The sequence below is a fragment of the Gambusia affinis genome, linkage group LG04, assembly GCF_019740435.1.
Source record: "Gambusia affinis linkage group LG04, SWU_Gaff_1.0, whole genome shotgun sequence".
Classification (NCBI taxonomy): domain Eukaryota; kingdom Metazoa; phylum Chordata; class Actinopteri; order Cyprinodontiformes; family Poeciliidae; genus Gambusia; species Gambusia affinis.
The window spans coordinates 26,651,915-26,664,637 of NC_057871.1; the positions used below are offsets into that span (position 1 = coordinate 26,651,915).

Here is a 12,723-nt window from a genome sequence, read left to right on the forward strand (position 1 = left end):
GAAACTTTCTTCAACTCAAATTTAAGACATCTTTAAGATTACAAAGTAACATTTAAAACCTCTATATTGATTGAAAAATATGGCGTTAAGCACATTACTTTAACGTGCTTATTCAGTCATATCCTGTTGGATGCCCCATTTCTGGACCGTAGTTGCTCCCTCTCCCAAAAACCTTAACGTAGGTCTCACTGTTTAGTTCCTGTAGTTTGATTTTAGGCTTTTGGACTCTAGATAGCACTTAGCTTCATTTACAACGTTCATTTACAACAGAAGTGAGACAATGGGGAAAACTAACCAACTAGTAATAAATTTGCATTTTTATCCATGATAAAAAAAAAAGCTAGCTGGCTAGCTAGGGTGTGTTTGCTACTGGTAGCCTCAACTGCTTGAAGTCACAGAATACATTGAAGGTGTCTGACTCAAACCTTTGCCTGATGGGAAAGTCCAGCAGAAAAACAAAAAGACTACATACAACCTACAACAATAAGCTAGAATTAAATGGACCTGTCATAATGAAATTTAAGACCTGTGGTTAGCGTATTTAAGGCCAACTTGTGTTTCTTTAAATGAATTTAAGATGTTTTAAGGCCTTAGTTTTTAAACACATGAATTTAAAACTTTTCAAGCAGATGTGGACACCCTGGTATTGTTCAGTGACTCAGATTTGTGTTTGAGTCATCCTTACCCAACATCGACCTTTTCCAAATCACAAACACACACACACACACAAAACTGCAATCTAATTTAAAGCCTCCCACAAAGAGTCCCTGGCCATCTGATTTCAAATCCTATTTGGAGCTAATTTCTCTGCTGCCTCCCAGGAATTAGATGGTTGATACCAACACCAAACCCCGACAGCTGCTGCTGCATTCCACCGTACGCCGTCGAAGCAGCCGTCCAGAAACAGAAACTAGCATCACTGGCCTTCTGGCTAATCTCATTCTCTCCTCCCCGAGCAAAGAGGCCAACAATCTCAGGCCAACATCCGGCCTCCAAATCAAATCGCAGCTTTAAGAGCAAACGTTTGCCTGGCGAGAGTTTAATAAAATAGCAACCAGAGATTTTACACTGGAAAATGATCACTTCTTAAACTGAAGAGAACGTTCTCTGTTTTAAGTCTTTAGCAACACCAAGTTACCTCTAGGTGCTTTAAAAAAAAAAAAAATCATTAAGGTTTTTTCCATTTTTAGTCACTCTATTCCTTGTAAAGTTTTTCATTTGGGTTTGTGGCGATGTCAACATTTTGGCCGTAATTTCCCTGAACCTCGACAAGAACAGGAACAAACAGAGCAAACATCTGAAGTGGAGCTCTGGTGGTTCCCATATCCCACCTGCAGTACGTCACTGTCTAGAGTTCCTCCTTTATTATAATTTGTTGAGATTAAAACTAATGGCTAATCAGAGCAGGACAGAGATCTGCAGTGTTAAAAAGAACCCTGGAAATGGTTTGTGTGAATGTTTTTTAAACTAAGGCCACTGATTAAACACATTGAGGTCGGAGGAGGTCCGCCATCAATGGTCTTCCAGAGAGAAACGTTGAACATGTAAGGGGGAAACTAATACGTTGACCAGTCTGAAGAGCAAAAATATTACTGACTGAGACAAACTGCCTTATTTTATTTATTTTTGCTAGGTTAGCTGCAATTGTTTTTGTTTTTAACCGTTTCACAGTTGGATTATTGGTGGCGCACCGCCTCCAAACTCCTTTTTCCATGTTTATCAGCCTCTTTGCAAAAAAAAAAAAAAAAAAAAAAAAAAAAAGACATTTTAAATAAAGATGATTTAAAAATCAATAAAATAACTTTCATATAAACATTTTGATATACAACAGCTGCTGGCTTCCACTTCCAGAACTGATTTAACTTTTCTTACCTGAGTTAATATTCAAAGGGTTTTTCTTACAGCAGGTAAGATATTGTCTGAATTTATGAACCAAAGCAAATGTTCCTAACCTGCATCAAGTTTATTAGACTCAAAATAAATGCATCAATGTCGATGAGGTCAGTTGGTGTGTCCTTTGAGAAAAATGGTGGGCAGTAAGTTTGTAGCAATAATCAGTTAAGGTCAAAATGAATTAAAATGCGCTGGATAATTTGAATTCTGATGATAAATATTTATTCGTTTACAGAAACTTCAACATCCATTTTACTTATGTTGCGGTCGCGTAGGCTTTTTTATTTCCATTTCCATTTTTTATTCTGTCATTATTGTTAAACAAGTTGAAAATTGTCTCAAAATGACAATGTTATTGTTTATCGCAATAATTGCCGGGACAATTTATTGTCCAGCAAAATTTGTTATTGTGACATTTTTTCCTGTACTCATTGATCAGAGCCAATCAGGAGAATATTGGCAGAATAATGTCTTCCTGAATGACTGGTACATTTCTAACAGACAGCAAAATTCAAAACTGGGCCAATTTCAACTCATCTGACTTAACACATGAAGATAAGGAACTTACAGAGTGTAAAAATGGAGAATGGAAGACAAGACGGGACATAAGAAGGAATATGGAGACAGGAAGCGCTCAGAGGAGCGTTGGCAGCGGCGCATAAACACTCGTCCAGGGGACTTGTAGTGTTCAGACATATCTAAGCACCGATGTGTGAACGTCCTCGCGCCACACCACCACCACCACCACCACCACCACTCCTCCTCTGCAAGATTACAAGGAAAGCCCGGCGACCCCAGCTGCTAACCGGACAGATCTGAAAACCGAAGGCTGCAGCTTCTCTCGATTCTCTCCTGATGCGACCAAAACGTTTCGCTCAAATCTGTCCGGAAAACACACTCCCAACTCAGTACACACCAGCCATGTGGTATTTCATTTTATTTCGGCACACTTTTTTCTTCATGAACCTTCTTCACTGGCATTGATTTTCTTAATCCGAACGACACAAACACAGACAGCATTCACACACACACATACACACACACACACACTATTTACAACCACACAGACGAGCTTAAGGTGCATGACCATGAACGTAAGCAGAAGCCTGTGATACTTGTTTGGTACTCTTGTTTGGACCTTCAGGTCTCCGTGTTTTGCTCCTGAACGTGCGTCCGGCTCTGGAAGGAGGTCACCCAGTATGACAGGAAGACATCAGAGGGCGAGGGGGGTTGAAAGCCGAGCGTCTGGCAGGCTGTAAACTTCTGTGAAAGCAGACAGGAACAGGCAAAAAATAAAACAAAATAAAAACGCTTGTTGCTTCCCTGCCTCTTTTTTTTTTAATTTATTTTTCTTCCTACAAGTGTGTCCAGTGGCGGATGGGATACAAAGTAAGCGGGCGAGGAGAAATAGCTTGGCCTCTCGCTGTGATGGCGGAACGACGGGGAAAGCAGTGATATTTTCATTTATTTTTTTGTTCATCCAGTGGTTTCGTCCCACCGACGCTGAACTTGTAAAACCCATTGTTGTCATTTTTTTGTTCTCTTTTTAAAACCCCAAGTAATTCGAAGAGCTTTTAAATCCTCGCGTCACCTTCGTTGTCGTCGTTGTCCGTCGGTGTTAGCCCACCTCCACAGCTCAGTGCGAAGGCCACTCTCGGGCACTTCTGTTAGGTATTTTCCCAAAGCATGATGTCTTGGACTTCATTCGTTCTGGACTGTGTGTATATAAGGGTTCTCTAGGAGGTAGTGATACCTTTCACGGTTCTCCAGCATGTACTTGGGGGCGAACATGTGCTCTTTGGGGTCCACAGGGGGATATTCCTGCACGGAGCCGTCAAACCAGCCCCCTGTCCGGATCAGGTCCCGGATGTAGTTGAGGTCGCGTTTGTCTTCGTAGTCTCCCCACCTGGGGAAGTCCCCGTTCTGCGCCGACACCAGCTTGAAGTAAATCCCCTCGGGCGTGAAGCACCAGGAGCAGTGCCAGCCGGCGAAGTGGAAGGGGCTCCCCATCGACCACTGCACCAGGATGTGGCCCGTGTCGTTCTCGTACTTGCGGAAGCCCGGCATGGTGTAGTACTCGCGGCGCCGCAGCTTGATGCCGTCGCCGTCGTAGACGTCGCGGAGCATCCCGAGCGTGCAGCCGGACACCACCTCCAGAGTCCCGAGCTGCTTCCAGAAGAAGCCGTACAAAGACTGGAGACAGAGAGACAACCACAGTTACAAACGGCTCCGCCGTACGGTCGCCGTGCACACACCACTCCACGGCGTACCGCTGGCGTACCTTTCGCATGTGTATGGCGAACGGTTCGGTCCAGCCGTCGAACAGCTTGAGGAAAAGGAGGCCTTCCTGCGCCGGGATTTCGTCGGCGTCGTTGATGACGAACACGTCATCCGATCTTGCCCCCTTGACCCTGGACAAGCCGTTCCGCGTCAGGAACGTCCGCAGATAGTCGTCGGCTATCCATCCGTCCTGCCGGCCGCCGTCGGGGAAGTGGTCGAGGAACACGTAGAGGATCTTATGACGGACGTAGTCGTACGTTCCGTTCAGAAGGAGACGCAGGAAACTAGGGAGACAGATAAGAGGAAATTGTCAACGCTAAAGTCACCATTTCCAATTCTCTTAACTTGGGCCAGAACCAGCTGATGGGCCGTTGGTCAGTCATTTCAAACTTACAGTGCCTCATATTGTCACACTTATGTATTTAATACGATTTGATGTGATAGACAAACCGGTTGGTCTATCGCCAAGCGATGGATCGACCGGTTTATCGGTTGGCTTCATCCCTTGGATGATGGGAATCCAAAACAAGACGTGGTTTTCAGCATTTTTTATTAAGGAAAAATGAAAAGAATGGTGTGCAGCTGTTTTCAACCAAATCAGCACCTTGTAGACCTTTTCCTCCAACGACAGCTAGAAGTGTTTTGGGCCGAGTCTCTGCCAGCTTTACTCATCTAGAATAAACATAGATTTTCAATTTGATCCACAGACTCTAAATTGAAGTTAGGTCTGGATTTCGACTGGGACGACACTTCAACATTATTTGATTTTAACTCCAGTTTCGGTAGGTTTGTAGTCAATGTGAAACTCTTTCCATTTTCAGATAAACTGAACTTTGCTGTTAGGTGTTTGGGAAAACGTTGTAGAACAGTAGAACGTTGCTGACCCGTCTCTTGTGTTCTTTGGTCTTTGTGATGCTTTTTGTTTACAGATCTTCTCCAATAAATCTCTAAGGCCTTCATAGAAAATATTCTGAGTTTTCTTTGGAATGAAGAGTGTGTGTAAAGCTGCTAAAATCACATTTCTCTGCTTCACCATTTCCCTTGGTGAACTGAAAATGAATTATGATTGCGTTTACTCTGTCTAACAGAAACCGACGAGGCCAGACAATCACTGTTGGGTTTTCAACCCAACGGAGATCCAAACCGAATCCGCTGAGCGTTCGCTTGACAAACACCACCTCTCTGCACAGACGACCCGGCTCAACACACACCAGAGGAGCAACTCTATTAACCTGTTGATACGCGTAGCCAAGGAAAACAAAAAAAAAAAGCGGCGTGTGTAGCCGCTTTCATGCTGTGCCACGTCCTGTGACTGAACACACCAATCTCCCTCCTCGCCCAGTCAATCATGGCGCTCGTCATAATCTCCTGGAAAATTGCTTTCAAGGTGTTTCACGTCGTTGCCGAAGAAACCAAACTGTAATTATTATTCTGCACACCAAGACTCAACAAGCATAAAGAATGACTGCGTACAAAGGAAGGAAGCTAGAAGGGGAAAAAAAAGAAAGAAAAACACTCAAAGCAACAACAGCTTGTTTCTGTCATCTGAATGGGAACGTGGAGCATGAATAGAGCTTCTCTGGTATCGATGACCTTAAATCAGGCATTCAGCAGAGCATCGACAGGAACGGCAGCATCAGAAAAGCTGCAGCAGCAACCAAAGCACAGATCTGGTTTCGGAGCCCTGAAAACGGCCAACATTGGCTTATTTTAAAACTAATTCGACACGTTTGTTTTGAACCGAACGGCCAACAACAATGTCGAGGTGACAGCAGCAAAACCTCTGACTTTGACCAGAAACCAGTCACACCAGGATTTAATGACTCCAGCAAAAACACATTTGATGCTCCGCACTATCCAATTTTAAAATTAATTTCCAGATACCAAAAAAAAAAGAAAAGAAAAAGATTTCCATAGAAGTGGTCACAGAACATTTGAGCACAAATTTATAATGTTTCATTAAAAATAACCTAAGAATTAAAAGAATAAGTAAATGAAATCTGATATCTTAAAATTGTCAGACATGAGCAGTTATTGTAAAAACAAAGTACAACCACCATCAATTCAACAGCTTCACTTATCAGCTCATTAATACTGACGTTGCCTTTCTTGAGTTTTTGAAACGGCCTAAATTTAATCTAAAAAGCTCAAAAACACACTATGCATCCAAAACTCACTGATTATTCAACAAGGGAAAACTGTAAGTGAGTAACCTAAGGCAGCAGACATTTGTTGATGATTAAATGCATTTATTTAACTGTTTAGGTTTAATAGGAGCGTCTCAGTAAAGGCAGAAATGTTGGAAACATGTCTGCTACGTCTTGGTCAAAGTTGGATCATGGGAGCCACCAGACCCCAAAAAACTGAAAATCCGACAGCCGAGTGTTGTAGGAAAACAACGGCGCTGTAATGTCCCAGTTAAAGTTCAGACCTAAACCTGACGCCGTCTGAAAACCTCCAACGACTGCATGGATGCTGTAAAGTCGGTCACAATCCCTCTGCAATCATGTGAGAGCCTGACGGAGGAAAACACATTTCTGACTGATTGCTGTTAAAGACTTCGACACAAGCTGTTGACTCAAGCTGTGTACTTTGTCTAACCAGCCAGAGCTTTTCATTGTGGATTTATTTGTGCTGGATAAATAATAAAGTGTAATATGTTGTATGTTAACCAGAGTTAAACAGTTTGATGATCTTAGAGATGTTTTAACCTGATATACCTGATTAGCCTGTCACAATAAGCTATAAATCAGTTAACCACATGAGATATTAACAACAGTTGTCAAAGAGACACTTCCATTTCATTTTGAGAAACGTTGCAAACATTCGACACCTGGTGTGAAGTAGTTGGTCTGCACAACCTGCCACTCCCGCCTGTTTTCCCTGTCAAAACAAAATGACCGTAACAGAAATGGCTTCGTTTTGTTTCATTTGGATATTTAAAATGTCGTCTGGTATCAGTGTTAAATTTTCGTTCGAAATTCAAGTTTGTTTGACTTTTCAGTATGTGTGCTCGCATTATTATGCCAATATTATCGCTCATCGCGATAACTTCTGGAGCAATTTATCGTGCGGTAAATTTCATTGGCATGATCGTGCATCACATCCCGCTCCCAAATGAAGAAATGAAGACTGCGCCATACCTCAGCGGCCGTTTCTCTCCATAGGCGGTAAAGTTTGACTCGCACACCAGGAACAAATCCACGGCCTGCGAAAGCTCGTGAAAGCGCGTGTGCAGCAGGTCGAACTCGTGGTTGATGTTGATGCCGTTGATGACTCTCCGCGGCGTCTTTCTGGGCGTCAGCCGCTCCTTCGTCGGCAGGTTGGAGTGGTACACCATGGTGGGAACCCCACAGTAAGGTCCATGCCAGCCCGGCCGGCAAACACACTTCACCAGCTGCTTCCTGCTGCCCAAAGGCTGACCTTTGCCCTTTGCCTTTCCGGGCTGCTGCTGCTGAAGCCCCAGAAGTTTCCGCTGAGCGGCTTTATCCACTTCCAAAACGTCACCAGCTGCACCCGCTGCTGCTTTCACAGAGGATTCCTTGATCTCCGTCCCCTGTCTGAAACAGTAGGCCCCACGACTCGTACGCACAAAATACGAGGTTTTGTCATCCTGGAGCTGGTGACTGCGGGTGTGAAGGTCTCCCATGGACTTTATCGGGTCGGACAGCTTTTCTTTTCCTAATTGTTCCCGCAGGTTTTGTAGGTTGGGCTCAATGTGACGATGGTCAATTTGTTTCTAGGAAGGAAGAAGAAAAGAAGGAGTTCAGGTACACTTCAGGTAAATACTCTGGCATTTCATTTACCACGTATTTATTATTAGCGCACATAATAACTTTGAAAGTAAGTTTATGTGTAAAACGATTGCTCTAGAAATAACTGTTGTATACTAAAGTTTCAAAAGATTTTTTTAAAGTTCTCAGTTGGAGGTCGCTTAAGAAATTACATTAAAAAAATATACAAAAGTGCTAACTAAAACGTTAGCTGCACTAACCCCAAAGCACTACTAATAAAACATTACCTCCATTTGCTGAAAGCGCTATACCAACATGGAACTTAGCAGAAGCTAATGCTATACCGCTAAATTCAAGCAAGAGGAGAATGTGAGAACAACTTTAGGGGATGCTAAGTGCTCTTAGCATTTTCAAAGTTAGCAAAACAAATAACTAGCTTACCTATTAGCGCAGTAGCAGAGGTTTACCCTCCACTGCTTTCATATTTATATTATCTGTGCGACGGGCACAAAATTATGTTGTGCTTGTGGAGGTTTTTAGGTCAAAGAGGATTGTTCATATGGAGGAGAAAAATCAGAACGCTAGCCTCCATACGGCTCTCTGCTCTGTTGTAGAACTGAACACACAAACAACTAAGAGTGTAAAAAAGTGTCAGAGATTCTCCTTCTACAGCTTGTGTCAATCTTTCTACCACTCATTATCTTAATATTTACCAGTCCACATAAGAGACTGATTTCATCTTTCAAATTGAGACATATTGACAGACCAAACACAAAATCTATTTTTGTCAGAATAAATTTGGACCATCTCAATGATGGGAGTGAGAAGGTCTTATATTATGTCACTTTCCTAAAGTGATGGTCTGAGTCTTTTTTTTTTTTTGTCAAAAGATAATTTAGGCAAAAAAACATAAAAATCCCTTTAGGATAAAATAAGTGACGTAGACCATCATTTTAGAAAGGTGACAATATCATGAATCCATTTGAACCTGTGTTGATAATATTCTGATATAAACTATTTGACAAAAAGTTAATCAAAACAAAAAAAGAAAACAGAACAATCTCTAACATCTATGTTATAAACTGAGGTCACCATCCTCCTCTGCCTTCATTTGGACAAAGATGGATCGACCATCCCGACAAAACAACAGACAAGTCTAAGCTTTTCTCTTGAATCACGATTTATCTCTACAGCCATATATTCCACTTTACGTGCACTGTTAGCATGCAGTAACTCAGAAAGCCAGGGTGTTGAACCTCTCTTGGCGAGTCTCCCAGCTGGTTCTCCTCTGGTTTTTCCCAGGGACGTGGAGGCTCCGGCTCCTTCATCGCCCTCACCTCGAATTGTTCAAGGCCGGCCATGCCGGCGACTCTGACGTTGGCGTCCAACGCTCCAGGGTCTACCGCTCCCCCTCCTCCGCCTCCGTCCCCCAAAGACCCCGCCCCTCCGCCGGGCTTCACCGCGCCCTGGCGGAGGACGGGCAGCGGCGGGGCCTCTTCGGGAGAGGCGGGACTGAGCGGGGTGGCAGCGACGCCCTTCTCCCTCCAGAAGAAGCCCGAGACCATGATGAAGGACTTGATGTTGGGGTACGGAGCGGAGAGCTCGCGCAGCAGGGAGACGTAGTGCAGGGCCTTGTAGTAATGGAGGAAGGAGATGACACACAGACCCACCGTGCACAGCAAGAACACTCTGTGCCGCCGCATTTTCATCCTGATGGGGAAAGAAGTGGACAGAAAGAGGAAACGTGTCAGTAAAAACGTGACATCCTGATGAAGCCAGCTCAGCACACAGACCCAGTACAGCACCAGTACAGCACCAGTACAGACCCAGTACAGAACCAGTACAGAACCAGTACAGAACCAGTACAGCACCAGTACAGAACCAGTACAGCACCAGGCTCTGACATCTTCACACGTCTTCTAATGTCAATAGAGACATTAGAAACTTCGATGGGGTTCAAAGAGATGTCATGTGACGGAGCGATGCAGAGGAACCTCACAGTGGTGAAGAATTAGGAAAGCATGTTTATTTTTCGCTGAAATCAGTTGGAAATATTAAAGAAATGCGACGCATTAGACCTTCAAAACTCCGATCAAACACCTTTTCCAGCTGGAAATCCTTTGCATTATGTATCTATCAACCTTGAAGACGATACTTTTATGCTCATTTGTAGCAAGAATAACTTTAACTAAGACAGAAACTGAACAGCACATCCCCAACTGGACTGATGCAGAGCAAAAACAAAACCTTAAGTAGCATATTTTGGTTGAGTTTCTGACGTAAGACCCTTGAAATAAGAAAAAAAAAACAACAACAACAACATAGTAACGTTTTTAGCAAGACATTAGAGCTTGTTGTAGCTCGATAATTAATTTTAAAAACGTACTGGTTCTACTGGTAGATTATTTAATTCATAAGATGAGAAAGATGTCTTTTTATAAATGAAATAATCTGCCGGTTGAACTAGTATTTTTTTTTTTGTCATTAAGAAATAATTGACCTAAACCTACCTCTTGCTAGTTTTACATCTTGCTGAAAAGTTATTTGTAAGTTAGTTTTGTCTTATTTCAATTGTACCGAGATATTTATTCCAGAAACTCGACCAAAAATACTTGGTAAGATTTTGTGTTCTTTGCAGTGAGTCTATACTTTGACTGGGCCAGCTTATGAATAAGGCTTTGCTTTAAGCTAACGCTAGGTGATTTTAGCCCAAGGGGGATTGTGATGACGACATGGATCATAACAAACCCTAATGGGTTTTTTTTTCCAGCCTCCAGCAGCTTTTCGTTAAGCTTTCCAATACCAAAAAGCATGATGCTGCCACTGCCATGTTTTCCATCAGGTTGCCTTCAGGATGATGTGCAGAGTTCAGTTTCTTCCAGGCATATTTCACAAGTTGTTCAATCTTGGGTCTCATTTGGAAACAATGTCTTTTATGAGCAGCCCATTTCAGCTTAATTGTGAGATTTTTCACATTTTGGAATATTGCTTTTGTAACCTAATCCTGCTTTCAACTCGTTCACAACCAAACTACACTGTCTCGTGTAGTTTATTTCTAGAGAAACTACACAAAAGTGAAGTTCATTCACTAATTAGGCGAGAGCTGGAGGGAGTTTGTTGCACTGGATTTAGTTTATTTGTATCAGAGGGGGCTAAATACAAAACCACATCGCACTTTTCAGATTTTTAATGGCGAATAATGCCGTTGCCGTTGTGTCGACACGTCTAATAACAGTCCCAGGGATGTTATTTTAACATGACAACATACAGAAAAAGGTTCCACATAATCAAGTGCTTCTGCAATAAGCTGCATGTGAAGTGAGTGTTGCGCAGAAACAGGAAGTCAGAACAGCAACGACTGAAACAAGAGAGAGGTGAGAAAGAGTTTATGTTCAGACAAGCACCAAAAATTGGTCTGTTTTCAAATGTTTTCCATTTTCAGAAAAGTTTCCATGAATAAAAAAACAAAAAACAAAAACGAAGCAGCTGTAAGAATTCGCTCTGGACCCGAGTGAACTGGAAGGTTCGCTTTCAAACAAGTTGGACCAGCAGAAGAGCAGATGCTGTGATCCGTTGCATCAACACGGTCATAGACGCTCGCAGCGTCCTCAGCGTCCTTTCTGCACCGGAAGCCAGCAGCGAAGAGTGGGAGCACCAGAAAATTCCAGACATTCCCAACAAAATGTCTCGTTTGTGCATAAACACAAGCAACGCATTAAATGACTGCCACATTTAGAGCAGAGCCTGCACCAACAGGCTGCGCATATGTGCAGAACGTCAGATGAAACAGAGCGCATTTAATGAATAAAAGTTGGAGGGGCAGCCGTGACCCGGTCACATCCGCTTCAAACCTTCCACTCGCAAAGTGACCTGTAACTCGAGCAGCAGGAGTCAAAGCCAGCAGCGTCAAGCGCTTGTGAATCCAGAGCGCCGAGCGTTCGGGAAAAACAGACCGGCGGTCTGGAGCTGAAGACTGCTGCGGTCTCCCGTTTGCAAATAAAACCATATTTAACAACGGCGCAAAGCACATATGACTAAGTCAGGCCGCCTGCACTCGGGGCCAGAACAGAAATCAATTTAGGGCTCGACCACGGCGGCTCTTCTGGTAAATCCTGCAGACGGAGGCGGCCCGGCCTCCTGCTCTCCTTTCTGCTTTTGTGGCGTTTGCAGGTTGTGAAACAGTGATTTGTTTTGACTTGGTCGAGTTAACCCCAAGAGAAAAACGTACACAGATTTGGACAAGAATAGGGTGACCATAGTTTCATTTGGAAAACAAAAACAAAAGATGTCTAAGTCACATATAAAGACGGAAGCGCCAGCCTTACAGCCAGGTCGGTGCAAGTCACGCAAACACGACGTAAAACCTGTTCAGACTGGTTAGTAGAAACACATTTGGCCTCCAAATTGCAATCATACTTTTCTCAGAAACTTTTGTTTTTCCATGCCTTTATTTACACAAGCTATCTCACTTAGATCCAAGATGTCATTAACCGGACAGACCGGTTTTGATCATAAAAACCATTAAGAAATTTGACTATAAGATTAGCTAATGAAATACGAGCTGAAAACAAGAGCAAGTTTCAGAAAATTTCTCTTTTTGTCTTGAAGTTTGAAACGTCCCAAAGGAATCAAAGTGGGTGTTGACAAAGTAGATTAAGAAAATGCTTTTTTAAAATTTATTTATGTATCTTTACATTTATTAAATCTTATGTGGAGAAACCAAATTTTCTATTCAGAAAAAAAATGGCATCAACTAACCAAGAGTTGACAGCAAAAAATACACGGTGAAAACGTGTGAATGCTACACATCTATTCA

General features: G+C 42.8%; 1 protein-coding gene across 6 annotated transcripts in view; it reads right to left on the minus strand.

The window, feature by feature from the left end:
• Positions 1-2,089: 2,089 nt before the first annotated feature.
• The window catches only part of mgat3b (beta-1,4-mannosyl-glycoprotein 4-beta-N-acetylglucosaminyltransferase b), a 56,206-nt gene continuing 45,572 nt past the window's right edge, over positions 2,090-12,723 (minus strand). For 5 of the 6 annotated variants that reach the window (XM_044115585.1, XM_044115583.1, XM_044115588.1 and 2 more), the window contains 4 exons: positions 9,164-9,617; positions 7,317-7,912; positions 4,175-4,457; positions 2,090-4,086 (listed from right to left, as the gene is read on the minus strand). In XM_044115585.1, coding sequence (XP_043971520.1) covers positions 3,595-4,086; positions 4,175-4,457; positions 7,317-7,912; positions 9,164-9,617 — 1,825 coding nt within the window. In that variant the 3' untranslated portion in view covers positions 2,090-3,594. The remainder of the gene's footprint in view (positions 4,087-4,174; positions 4,458-7,316; positions 7,913-9,163; positions 9,618-12,723) is intronic. The other variant, XM_044115589.1, reaches the window with a different exon arrangement.